General features: G+C 40.9%; 1 protein-coding gene across 3 annotated transcripts in view; it reads left to right on the plus strand.

The window, feature by feature from the left end:
• ACSL5 (acyl-CoA synthetase long chain family member 5) overlaps positions 1-12,628 on the plus strand; it is a 45,908-nt gene that overhangs the window by 14,437 nt on the left and 18,843 nt on the right. For all 3 annotated transcript variants that reach the window (XM_032281106.1, XM_032281107.1, XM_032281108.1), the window contains exons 2-5: positions 990-1,174; positions 4,651-4,759; positions 9,329-9,393; positions 9,536-9,637. In XM_032281106.1, coding sequence (XP_032136997.1) covers positions 1,019-1,174; positions 4,651-4,759; positions 9,329-9,393; positions 9,536-9,637 — 432 coding nt within the window. In that variant the 5' untranslated portion in view covers positions 990-1,018. The remainder of the gene's footprint in view (positions 1-989; positions 1,175-4,650; positions 4,760-9,328; positions 9,394-9,535; positions 9,638-12,628) is intronic.

Here is a 12,628-nt window from a genome sequence, read left to right on the forward strand (position 1 = left end):
CTATGCAAAAAGCACAGCCCTGTGCCTGGCATACAGTAAGTGCTCATGTGTTTGCTGCTATTGTATTCTCATAATTTAGTTTGAAAGCTGTGAGGCAGCAGCTTTCCAGGAAAAGATGGTTTCAGCCAGGGTATGTTCCTAGGACCCACCCTAAATTTAGTCTCTCCTATTAGAGTAGTTTGAAGTTGAACTTGGCTGAAAACTATAAGAAAGGCTGGGTTGGGGGAAGCCTTTGTTGCTTTTAATTTCTTGAGATCTCTTCTTGACCTAACTCTTCCATGCTTACCACTTGCCACCCATTCCCCAGCACAGTTTCTCTGTAACTGACTAATGTTTGCCTCACAGTAAAATGATTCCTCTGGGATCCCTGGGGGAGAGGATGTTGTGCACAGCAAGCTGTACTGCTGTTGATGTCCGAGACCCTTCCAATGCTCCAAAGAGTAGAGTAATGAGCAAGACATATCTAGCCAGCAGGAAATATCCTTCATACAAAATATTTAATTTCTAAAACCTGTGGCTTCACCTCGACAGAGCTCTTCTGTTTGGTTTAGATGGGGGAAATCCAGCTAGAAGAGTCCTTCCTGACCCTCGGTCTGCCCAGGCAGAGGAGGTAGTCTCTGACCACCAGCTTATGTTGTATCTAGCAGGCCGCCTTCTCTTAGGCTTTGTGCACCAACGTTAAAAGGGCAGTCATTTCTCAAAATTGTCTGGGAAATGATTAACTTGCTTCCTTTGATCCTTTCTGCTTTGTGTGAGGACAGTCAAGTAGCGGGGGTGGAGACTGTGTTCTATTATTTTCAACAGTGCTAAGTAAACAGTGGGAAAAATTCTGCTACTAGAGAGGTACAACTCTATTTGAGGGGTTGAGGGCGTGTGTGTGTGTGTGTGTGTGTGTGTGTGTGTGTGTCCTTCTGTAAATATGGAGCTAGTGAGTATAAAAATATAACCATTTCCTCTAAATTTTCTTGCCCCTGTTTTTTTTTTTATAGGTCTGAATTTCCTGCTGCTATTCACAAAGATGCTTTTTATCTTTAATTTTTTGTTTTCCCCACTCCCGACCCCGGCGTTGATCTGCATCCTGACATTTGGAGCTGCCATCTTCCTGTGGCTGATCAACAGACCTCAACCTGTCTTACCTCTTTTCGACCTGAACAAACAGTCTGTGGGAATTAAGGTAATTTATCAGTCATTCTTTCAGTTTGCAAACCTTCATCAAACTCAAACTGTAATTTTAAACCTAGGGATAACTCATGAAGGGGATTGGGTGTGGCATGGGAAAGTAAAGCTTTCATGTTACAAATCAATAGGCAATACACAAATTTAAATTTCTATTGTTGGCACATTTTTCTTTTGTAGTAAGGAAGGTTGTATAATGTCAGTAATCTAGATTGGAGTTGGCAAACTATAGCCACAAACAAAATCCATCTTTTTTTTTTTTTTTGAGACAGAGTTTCACTCTTGTTGCCTAGGCTGGAGTGCAGTGGTGCAATCTCAGCTCACTGCCAACTCCGCCTTCCAGTTTCAAGCGATTCTCCTCCCTCAGCCTTCTAATTAGCTGGGATTACAAGAGTCTGCCACCATGCCTGGCTAATTTTTGTATTTCAGTAGAGATGGGGTTTCACCATGTTGGATCAGGCTGATCTCGAACTCCTGACCTCATGATCCACCTGCCTCAGCCTCCCAAAGTGCTGGGATTACAGACATGAGCCACTGCACCCAGCCCCAAATTCTTTCTTTATGCAACTGCAAGTTAAGAATGGTTTTCACTTTTTTTAAGGGATGAGTTAAAACCAAAAACCAGATAGCACACACTTTAGGCTTTGTTCTACTTTAGGCTTGTGGAACAAAGCCTAAAGTGTGTGCTATCTAGCTCTTTACCGAAATATTTTGACAACCCATGATCTAAATAATAGCGTCAGTACATTGGGGACAGGAGAACATTTTCATCAAGATACCCAGTGACTGAGAACGATTAAGTCATTTCCTCTAGTTAAATTCTAGCTTTTATTTAAATTTATTTTTCTTAAAACTATAAAAATTGAACTGGGCTCACTCTCCTGGCTTTCTTCAAATTCCCCAGCTTCCTGTATCTGTGAGCAAACAGAAAACTCCAAAGATGTTCTCTTCATTTCTCCCACCTTCTGCTCCCATGAATGTCATCTATTTTCATCTTCTACCCTCTTCTGAGAAAAAAAGGATTCCTGCTCCTTCACAAGGCTAACTTCTTCTGTTCTTTTTACAGTCTTCTTTCTCCAGGATAGAAGAAATCTTACTCCAAGCTACCTCTACTCTCAGCTCCTCTCCCACCTGTTAGTACATCTGCATGCTCCATGTATGTCTTCACTGACGTCTTCCTGCCCTGCTTCATTCCACTGTCTCCACTTACTCCTTTCATTTCCCACCAGAGTTCTTTGAGAATAGTTTGCTTACTGATTTCCTTCTCTGAAATTCAACCTTTTACCATTGATCTGAGCTTGTACTGCCGCCATCTCCTCCAAAGTGCTCTGAATCACTCATAACCTAACTTCTAAAATCAATGACTTCTCTTTCAGCTTTCCTCTCAATCGACTTGAGACTTCTTCCTTGAAACTCCTCCTTTTGACTTTCATAATATGTTTCAATAAGATTTCTTCCTAATTTCAAGACATTCTTCCTTTGTCACTTGGGTTCTTTCCTCTCCTCATTCTAGGGTTTTATTCTCAGCGTCTCTTGATTCCGCTGAAGCAGAGGTTGGCAAACATATGGTGTAAAGGCCAGGCAGTCAATGGCATGGAATTTGCAGACCACATGAGCTCTTTGGCAGCGACTCAATGCTGCTGTTATAGAATGAATACAGTACCAGACAACATATAAACACATAAGTGTGACTGTGTTCTGATAAAACTTTACTTATAAAGGCAGGTGGTGGGCCAGATTCAGCCTTTAGATTACAGTCTGCCAAACCCTTATCTAAGTCTTCACAGCTAAGAAGAAAGCTCCTCTTTTATGACTTGAAAATGTGCCTAAATCTGTGATACTGAAATCCGATTTTCTATTCTGACTTCAGTGATGCTAAGTAACTTAAGCTCTCCAGGTCTCTCTCTTTATGCATATTTTCTCCCTTCACACACACACACACACACACACACACACACACACACACACACCTCCTTTCCTATTCTATTTCAGTTAAATGTATCTCTTCTTACCCAATTGCCGAAGTGACGAATCTGGAACATCTTGGATTCTTCCTGCTTCCTTGTACCAGACACATAAACAGACAACAAGACCCTGTCTTCTAGACAAGGAACTTTATTTTTGCTATTTTTTGTCTTAATGTGGTAGCCCATGGAAATTTTCCCTGATGTCCTAGACTAAGTCAGATCTCCTGTTACAGCCTCGTGTGTTTCCCTGTACTTTTATAGCTCTCATTTTGGAAAGCAATTTACATTCTTGAATGCTTATTTAATTGTTTCCTGTTCTTCTCTAGATGAACTTTCATGAGGGTTGGACCATTGGACCATACCTGGAGCGCCTACTGTAGCTCCAGGATCCAGCCCAGAGCCTGATCCTATAGTTCCAGCTGACATTTCTAGATGGATTCCTAGCTATTACCTTTCCTTGAATACCCTGTCTTCTAGCTGCTCACCCAATGCTGCGCTGCATTTTTTTACCTCCATGCCTTTACTCAGGCTGTTCTCCACTCTGGAATTTCTTTTTTCTCCTTTACCCTGCCCAAATCATATATTTTTGACAAATCCCTACCTGTCTTTGAAGTCTATATTGAAATATCATTTCTTCTCTGCAATCTTTCTGCTTAATACAGAACTGGTTGCTTCATTTCCTCCACCACCAATCCATTTCCTCTAAATTCATTATAGCATGTACATCATGGTATTATATTTGCATTTTTTCCTTATTACCTCCTCATACCCCAACAACCCTGGTGTGTGAGGTGCTGAAGGGCAGCTATTTTGTCTTAACTCACATCTACAGTATTTACAGAGTACCTAGAACACATAGTATGCAATCAGTAGAAGTTTAAACTTGATATGACAAAAAAAGATATAAAACTATCCATATCATCTCTCCTCCATATACAGACACAAATGGATGCCAGGAGGGTTACCAAAAACATGACAGGGGCAATCTCTGGGTGGGATTACAGATTGACTTTATGACTTTATTATGCTTTTTTTTTTTTTTTTTTTTTTTTTTAGGCTGGAGTAGAGTGATGTGATCTCGGTTCACTGCAAACTCCACCTCCTGGGTTCGAACAATTCCCCTGTCTCAGCCTCCCAAGTAGCTGGGACTACAGGTGCTTGCTACCATGCCCAGCTAATTTTTGTATTTTTAGTACAGACAGGGTTTCACCTTGTTGGTCAGGCTGGTCTCGAACTCCTGGCCTCAAGTGATCCACCTGCCTCGTCCTCCCAAAGTGTTGGGATTACAGGCTTGAGCCACCACACCCTGCCACTTTTCTATTTTCTAAAATGTCTACAATGTGAACATACTATGATTTGGGGATTTCTAAAAATCAACTGAATAGCAAAGAAAATGTTCCTGTGACTTCAAAATCAGCATTTATGCTCTCTTTAATTCAACTCATAAAGGTTTTGGAAAGAGTGCAGGGAGACTTGTACTTGGCCTAAACTTTGTCTTGTGTCTTAGGGAGGAGCGCGGAAGGGTGCTTCCCAGGAGAACAATGACCTAATATGTTACTACTTCTCAGATGCCAAGACTATGTATGAGGTTTTCCAAAGAGGACTTGCTGTGTCTGGTAAGCCTAATGGTCTGTCCTTGCCTGAAGAAGACAAGGTGGGGTCTGTTGCACATCTCTCCTTCTCTGCCTCACCCCTAAAACTCCAGCTATTTAGAAGCAGCGATTCAAGTAGAATCACAGCATGCAAAATAGAGGAGACATTAGAACACAGTATCAGGATGGATGTTGGAACCAGTGTCAGACACCAGGTTTGAAATCTGGTTCTTCCATTTTCAGCTTCATAACCTTATGCAAGCCACTTTGCCTCTCTGAATCTGTTTCTCAACACAAGAAGAACGTCCCTGCCAAAATTGCTGTTAAAGGGTCGAGATAATAATGCAACACAGTATCTTGGGTAACTCACTACTATGTAGTCAGTTTGTTTAGAAACATGCCTTTCATTAATGTAATTCCCTGCATTTACATATAGACAATCCGAGCCAGGACCAGCAGTCCAGGACTCCTGATGTCTTACCTTGACTCTGATACCATCCTACTGGCCCATGTTACCACTTCTTTGGACTTTTTTAGAAACACCACCAAATGGGCTTTGCTACGTTCATTTGGAACACATCAAGCGTTAATATTTATATCTTATATCATTGAACATAATGGCTGGCACACACACGTATACTTTAAAAAGCAACTGGTTTATAGCTTTTTCTGTGCCTTTGGTCTTTTGGGTGACATTCTGGCCATGTAAATTTCATCCCTCCCTTCTCTTCTGCATGTTAACTAAGGCTAAGTTGATATTAATAGCCAACTCCTGTCAAGTGTTAACTATGCACAGCCGCTGCACCTGTATTAATTAATCTTCCCTAAACTGTAGAGATTTGTTACTATCACTGCCATTTTTAAAGATGAGGACATAGACTCAGAGCTTCAAGACCGTTACCAAGGTCACAGAACAAGAAAATGTCAGAGCTGACAGGGAAATCTAAGTGTGTCGTTTGACTAGATTGCTCTATTTTAGGTTAGTTCTTAAATATTTTATAGAAGTTGTTATTCCTCCAGACAATGAAAGATTTGTTGTAAAGAAAATGTCTATCTGAAGACTCCACCGGGGCCTGTACTTAGTATATCTGGCTCCAAGTCAGCATTTACTTATAGACTTCATGCAAATAACAAATAAAAACAAGCCAAACATCAGTTTCTTTACTCCTCTGGCAATTCAAGATAGTATATGTCTAATACAGTATAATTTCCTTTGGGGTTTTTTTCTTTTTTTTTTTTTGAGAGACAGGATCTTGCTCTGTCACCCAGGCTGGAGTGTAGTGGTGTGATGGAATACAGCTCACTACAACCTCAAACTCTTGGGCTCCAGCAATCCTCCCACATCAGCTTCCCAAGTAGCTAGAACTACAGGCATGTAGTCCATACCTGGCTAATTTTTTAATTTTTTGTAGAGACAAGGTCTCACTATGTTGCCTAGGCTAGTGTCAAACTGGCTTCAAGAGATACCCGCCTCCCTGACTCCAGCCTCCCAAAGCACTGGGATTACAGGAGTGAGCCCCTATGCCCAGCCCTAGTGGTTTTCTGTTTTTAGACGTTTTCTTTATTGAGCATGTGTTGTTATTGTCACTAAAACAAGCCATTTAGCATGCAATAGGTGGCACATGAGTTACATAATTTAGGGCTTTTTTCAATACTAAATCCTAAAGCGATACTGTTAAAATGGCTTCTCACGGAAGCAGGCGTGAGAAATCTGGTGTGGCTGCTTAATTACAGCAGGGCATGGTGGTGGGTGCCTATAATCGCAGCTAAGTGGAAGGCTGAGGCAGGAGAATTGCTTGAATCTGAGAAGCGGAGGTTGCAGTGAGCCATCGTGCCACTGCACGCCAGCCAGGGTGACAGAGAGAGACCCCGTCTCAAAAAAAAAAAAAGAAAAGGAAAAAGAAACAAAAATGACACTTCAGGTCCTGGGGTTGAATACATTGTGTTTAGCTAGTAGTTTGTTTATCTTGAGACTCACTTGGGGCTATTGTTTAAAACTATGTCTTCTGGCTCCACCTTATTGCACTGAATTAAATTTCCAGATAATGGATCCTAAAACTCCTCAGGAAGCTTTGTATTTTTAGCAAAGCTTCCAAGGGATTCTGTACACCAGAGTTGGAATTCTGCTTAGTATAGAGTGGCAACTTTGCCAAGAAGTTGTTAATGGATGGGCTTTTTGAAGCTGGCCACAGCTTAGAACAGAACAGGTGTGAGATGACTGAATTAATGAAAGGCTAGGCTGTTGCCTGAGCAGGCGTTTTGCTAACAGGCTGAAAGCTGATCAGGTCACAGAGTTTAATGAAACCTGAGTTGCTGCCCCTTTGGGCCAATTATTTGACTTGTTCCTTAGACACCAGCCTCTGCTAGCATTTTTGTCAATCAACAGTTGATGCAGTATAATTTTTTTCTTTCTCTTTCCTTCTTTTTCTTTCTTTTTCTTTTTTTCAGACAGGTTCTCACTCTTCTGTCCAGACTGGAGCGCAGTGGCATGATCTAAGCTCCCTGCAACCTTCACCTCCTGGGCTTAAGCCATCCTCCCACCTCAGTTCCCCAAGTAGCTGGGACTACAGCTTCATGCTACCACCTATGGCCAATTTTTATAGTTTTTGTAGAGATGGAGTTTCGCCGTGTTGGCCAGGCTAGTGTTGAGCTCCGGCGCTCAAGTGATCTGCCAACCTCTGCCTCCCAAAGTTCGGGAGTTATAAGCGTGAGCCACTGTGCCCGGCCCCCAGTATACTTTCTCAGACATTCATCAGCTCTACCACTTGCTGAGTGAGCTTGACCAAGCTGTCTCAGTCCTTCACAATTCTTAGTACAATGCAAATGATAATAGCTGGGAAGATGAGTTGATGTGCCTGCCATGGTGTAAGCATTCAATAAATGGTAGCTATCATTAGTGATTAATGTTTGTATAAGTGATTTCACTGGTAGGCCACCCAAGGCACACACCGTGGGGGAGCAGGTGGCTTCCACTATCTGACAAAGCCATGCTTCAGGGAAAGTTAGTCTGAAACGTTACTGCTTAGGCATTCATGCAGCTGTTTCAATTGGAAGCAAAAGAACTAATGTTTCCTGTACACAGCCTCCTCATTCATTTTTATATCTCTTTAATCTGAGTGGCTATCTCTTCTCTGCTTTCCTTCCTTTTTCCTCCACCATGTAGTCTAGAAGTTCACTTACCTGCCTCTGAATTCCTAGTAACTCTCTGAATACTTCCCTTTGGCAAGACCTGAATTCCTCTTAGCAATTTGGCTAGATCCTCTCTATCAATTTTCCTTCCCTTCTACTTGTTTACTTAAAACAGCCTCCTTCTGGCTTAGACGTGAGGGCTTCTCAGCCCCTTAATGTGTTCTTCAGTCTAATGCCACTACTTCCTTGGCTTGGCTTTAAAAGCTGAGATGACCATTTACTCTTGTGAATGTATGTTCCCAAACTTATTTTAAGTAAGGCTCAGTAGTTTAGATGTTCAGAAGTTTAATTCTTCTGTTGTCAAATGTGTGTGTGTGCACCTGTGTGTGTGTTTCCGTGTTTTTTACAAGCCTTAATATCTTAGATGATACTCTTATACAAATGGGCAAAGTACATGAACAAATTAGTCATGAGAGTAAATAAAACCTAACAAGGAAAAAAGTCCCATTTTACTAGCTGTTAAAGAAACTTAGACTACAGTAATAACTTTTCAAATCTATCAAACCTGAAGGTAATTTTTAAAGACTCTATTTAGTGGTCTATGAGAGTGTGATAAAACTTGATACAGCAGGAGAAAAGTGAATTGTCACATCTGCTCAAGGAAGCAGTGTGGTGCTATGTATCAAAAGCATAACTGTTCTGGGACCCCATTTCCTTCCCTTATTACATTTTAGGGTCTCTATTCCAAGGAAATGTTCTAAATTTAAAATGACCAATTGGAAAATACTTAGCATAATTTAAGGTGTCAGACTTGAAAACAATCTAAATACCCATGATGAAATAAAGTCAACTATAATAGAACCCCCATCAACTGGCCATTGAAACCACTACAGAGAAGAAATAATGACATGAAAATACTTACATCACATTGGGAGAAGCAGCAAGGTATCAAAGTATTATATTCATTCCAAACATGGGGAATGACTATAACTGCAAAACTATGCAAAAGAGTCATAGAATAATATATCAATGTAATCATGATATTTGGGTGATGAGATTGATGATTCATATTTTGATTTTTTATATTTTTATGAGCATGCTTTTTATTGTTCAATCCAAGATTTTTCAGTACAGGCTGTTTGTGTTTACTTGGTCACATTTTGTGGGCTAGCCCCATATGGATAGCTTTCTCTGAATGTCTAAATCACCATGGAGGTCACATATTCAACACTGAACCAGTCTCGTTTTGTATAGCTTCCTAAATGTTTCAAGTATAGTTTATAAGACTCTTCATCTTTGAGAACTGAGTGCTTTCTGGCTTTGAATTTCCTGGACATATAAGAGAAACCCAGATCCTTATTCGATTTATCCTTTGTGTCTTGCCCCTTCTTAATCTCCTTTTAGCTTCTCTGGTCCAGAGAATTTGCAACTGGAGTTGATTTTCTTTTAATATTATGTTTTTAGACAATGGGCCCTGCTTGGGATACAGAAAACCAAACCAGCCCTACAGATGGCTATCCTACAAACAGGTAAGTTGAGTCCAGTTTTAGACAGATTCTTTCTAATGTAGTATTCTAAACTACAGGATATTATATTGGTCCGTTTTGGGTCTTGACCTCTTCTCTCCTCTCTGTCTCTCCCTCTCTCTCACCCCATCTCTCTTTTTCGTAGGTGTCTGATAGAGCGGAGTACCTGGGTTCCTATCTCTTGCATAAAGGATATAAACCATCACCGGACCAATTTGTTGGCATCTTTGCTCAGAATAGGCCAGAGGTAACTATGATGAAGCTAACTGAAGGAAATGAGTCAGGGTTAAGCTTAAAAACTTCAACTGCTATTCCCAGTCCAGCATTCTGACACTTGTTAATGCCTCGCCAAAGCTATTTTTAAAATTTTCTAATGCTTATTCTACTTGTAAGAGTTCCAACCCAGAACCTACCTTATTTCTGATGAAGTGTCTAGCACTCTCACCTAGGTGTTTGGACTTCTCTTGTTTCGCAGTCTATCGTGGGTCATTTGAAGTCAGTCTGATTGATACACAAGGAAAATAACGAAGCTAGGAGGGAACCACCAAATGAGATGTTGAACATATTGTGGAAAGGATGCATTAGTATTAGAACTGAAACTTGCCATTTGTACCTGAACTAGTAAATTCAGCCACTCATTGCTATGGAGTCTGGCTATAGCCATGTTTCCACAGTGAGTTGGAAGCAGATTTTAAACAGCAAGATGATAGAATCAAGCTTATGTCCAAGTTTCAGTTAAGTCATCAGGCCCATTATCTCCAGAGGAAGTCTTTTTATGCTTCATATGCTCACTAGAAATGCAGTATACGATACATATAACAGACAAAATATGTGTCAATCAACTGTCTGTGTTATCGGCAAAGCTTCCAGTCAACAGAAGGCGTTAGTAGTTTAATTTTGCGGGAGTTAAGTTACATGTGGATCTTACTGCAAGTTCACAAATTGCAAGTCTCAGTTCTAATGCTAATACAAATACAAAAATATTCACCTATATTTTTAGGTGAATCTACATACTCCATTCTTGTCACACTCAGCCACAATAGAAAAAAAAGTTTTCCTTGACTCTAATTTAGGAACTTAACACCAAATCTGATACAGTTAACCCTTGAACAACATGGGGGTTAGGACCACGAATGCCTATTCAGTAAAAAGATCCACATAAAGCTTAACTCCCTCAAACTCAACTACTGATAGCCTTCCTTGCTGACAATATAGACAGTTAACTAACGTACTTTTTACGTTGTATGTATTATATACTGCATTCTTACAATACAGTAGGCTAGAGAAATGAAAATGCCATCAAGAAAACAATAAGAGAAAATGTATGTACTATTCATTAAGTGGAAATGGATCATTATAAAGGCCTTCATCCAAGTCATTTTACCTTGAGTAGGTTGAGGAGGAGGACAAGGAGAGGTTGGTCTTGCTGTCTCAGACCTGGCAGAGGTGAAAGAGGTAGAGGAGGTGGAAAAGGAGGCAGGAACCCTAGATGGAAATTTTATTGAAAATAATCCACAAGCAGACCCTCATAGTTCAAACCCATGTGTTCAAGGATCAACTGTATGTTAGTCTGCTATTACTGCCATAATCTAATACACAGACCATGTGGCTTAAACAACAGAAATTTATTTTCTCACAGTTCCGGAGTCTGGGAGTCCAAGATCAGGGTGTCAGCAGGTTTAGCTTCTCCTGAGGTCTCTCTCCTTGACTTGTAGACAGCCACCTTTTTGTTTTGGCTTCACGTGGCCTTTTCTCTGTGCATGTGTATCCCTCATGGCCCTTCTTCTTCATTGAAGGAAGGGATTAGGATCCCGCCCTTATGACTTTGTTTAACCGTAATTACTTCTCCAAAGCCCTATCTCACATATTGTCACATTGGGGGTTAGGGTTTCAACATGAATTTGGGTGGGGCCAGAGGAGGGCAGACGGAGACAGGATTGAGTCCGTAACACCCAACTGACATTTAAGGTTCATCACTAACAGATTCCTACATACCTTTCCAGTTTTATTTCCTGTAGTCTTCAAGCTTGCTGATGTGTTTATACACAACAATGTCATGCTATCTGTATTAGTTCATTATCACACTGCTGTGAAGAAATACCTGAGACTGGGTGATTTACAAAGAAAAGGGATTTAATTGACTCACAGTTCCACAGGGGTGGGGAGGCCTCAAGAAACTTACAATCATGGCAGAAGGGAAAGTAAACATGTCATTTTTCATATGGCGGCAGTAAAGAAAAGAACAAGAGCAAAGTGGGTGGAAAGCCCCTTATAAAATCAGATCTCAAGAGAACTCACTCACTGTCATGAGAACAGTGTATTAGTCTGTTTTTATGCTGTTGATAAAGTCATACCCAAGACTGGGAAGAAAAAGAGGTTTAATTGGACTTACAGTTCCACGTGGCTGGGGAGGCTTCAGAATCATGACAGGAGGCAAAAGGCACTTCTTACGGCACAGTAACAAGAGAAATGAGGAAGAAGAAAAAGTGGAAATCCCAATAAACCCATCAAACCTCGTGAGACTTATTCGCTATCACGAGAATCGCATGGGAAAGACAGTTCCCATGATTCAATTACCTACCCTGGGTCCCTCCCACAACACGTGGGAATTCTGGGAGATACACTTCAAGTTGAGATTTGAATGGGTACATACCCAAACCATATCGAACAGTATGAAGGTAACCACCCCCATGATTCAATTACCTCCCACCAGGTACCTCCCACAACATGTGGGGATTATGGGAACTGCAATTCAAGATGAGATTTGGATGGAGACACGGCCAAACCATATCACTATTCTTTGTTCATTCACTTCCTTCTTTAAATCTACCTCTACCCCCATAACCAAATCCTGCTAGTCCTCTAAAGCTCTGCCCAGTTCTCATTACTTTCCCACAAGCAGTCCCAAATAGCCTTTGCCTCACCCTTGAGAGTGATCTCTGCCACCCCAAGGCCCTTAGTGTCCTCCATACCCCTTAGGGATGGAACTTATCACACTCTGCCTTTGTATTCTGGTCTACCTCTGTATTGCAGTTGTCTCTGTGACTATCTTATCTCCCTTATTTAAATGTACTTTATAGAAGTATTGGCAACTGTTTCTATGGCTCCACAGTGATTTTTTTTTTTTTTTTACATAAAAGTCAACAAATAAGTAATCCCAGCACTTGGGGAGGCCCAGGCAGGCAGATCAGTTGAGCCTAGGAGTTTTATACCAGACTGGGAAACATGGTGAAACATC

Source organism: Sapajus apella, unplaced genomic scaffold (assembly GCF_009761245.1).
Source record: "Sapajus apella isolate SASKATOON/1434 unplaced genomic scaffold, GSC_monkey_1.0 scaffold13, whole genome shotgun sequence".
In the NCBI taxonomy this organism is placed as follows: Eukaryota; Metazoa; Chordata; class Mammalia; order Primates; family Cebidae; genus Sapajus; species Sapajus apella.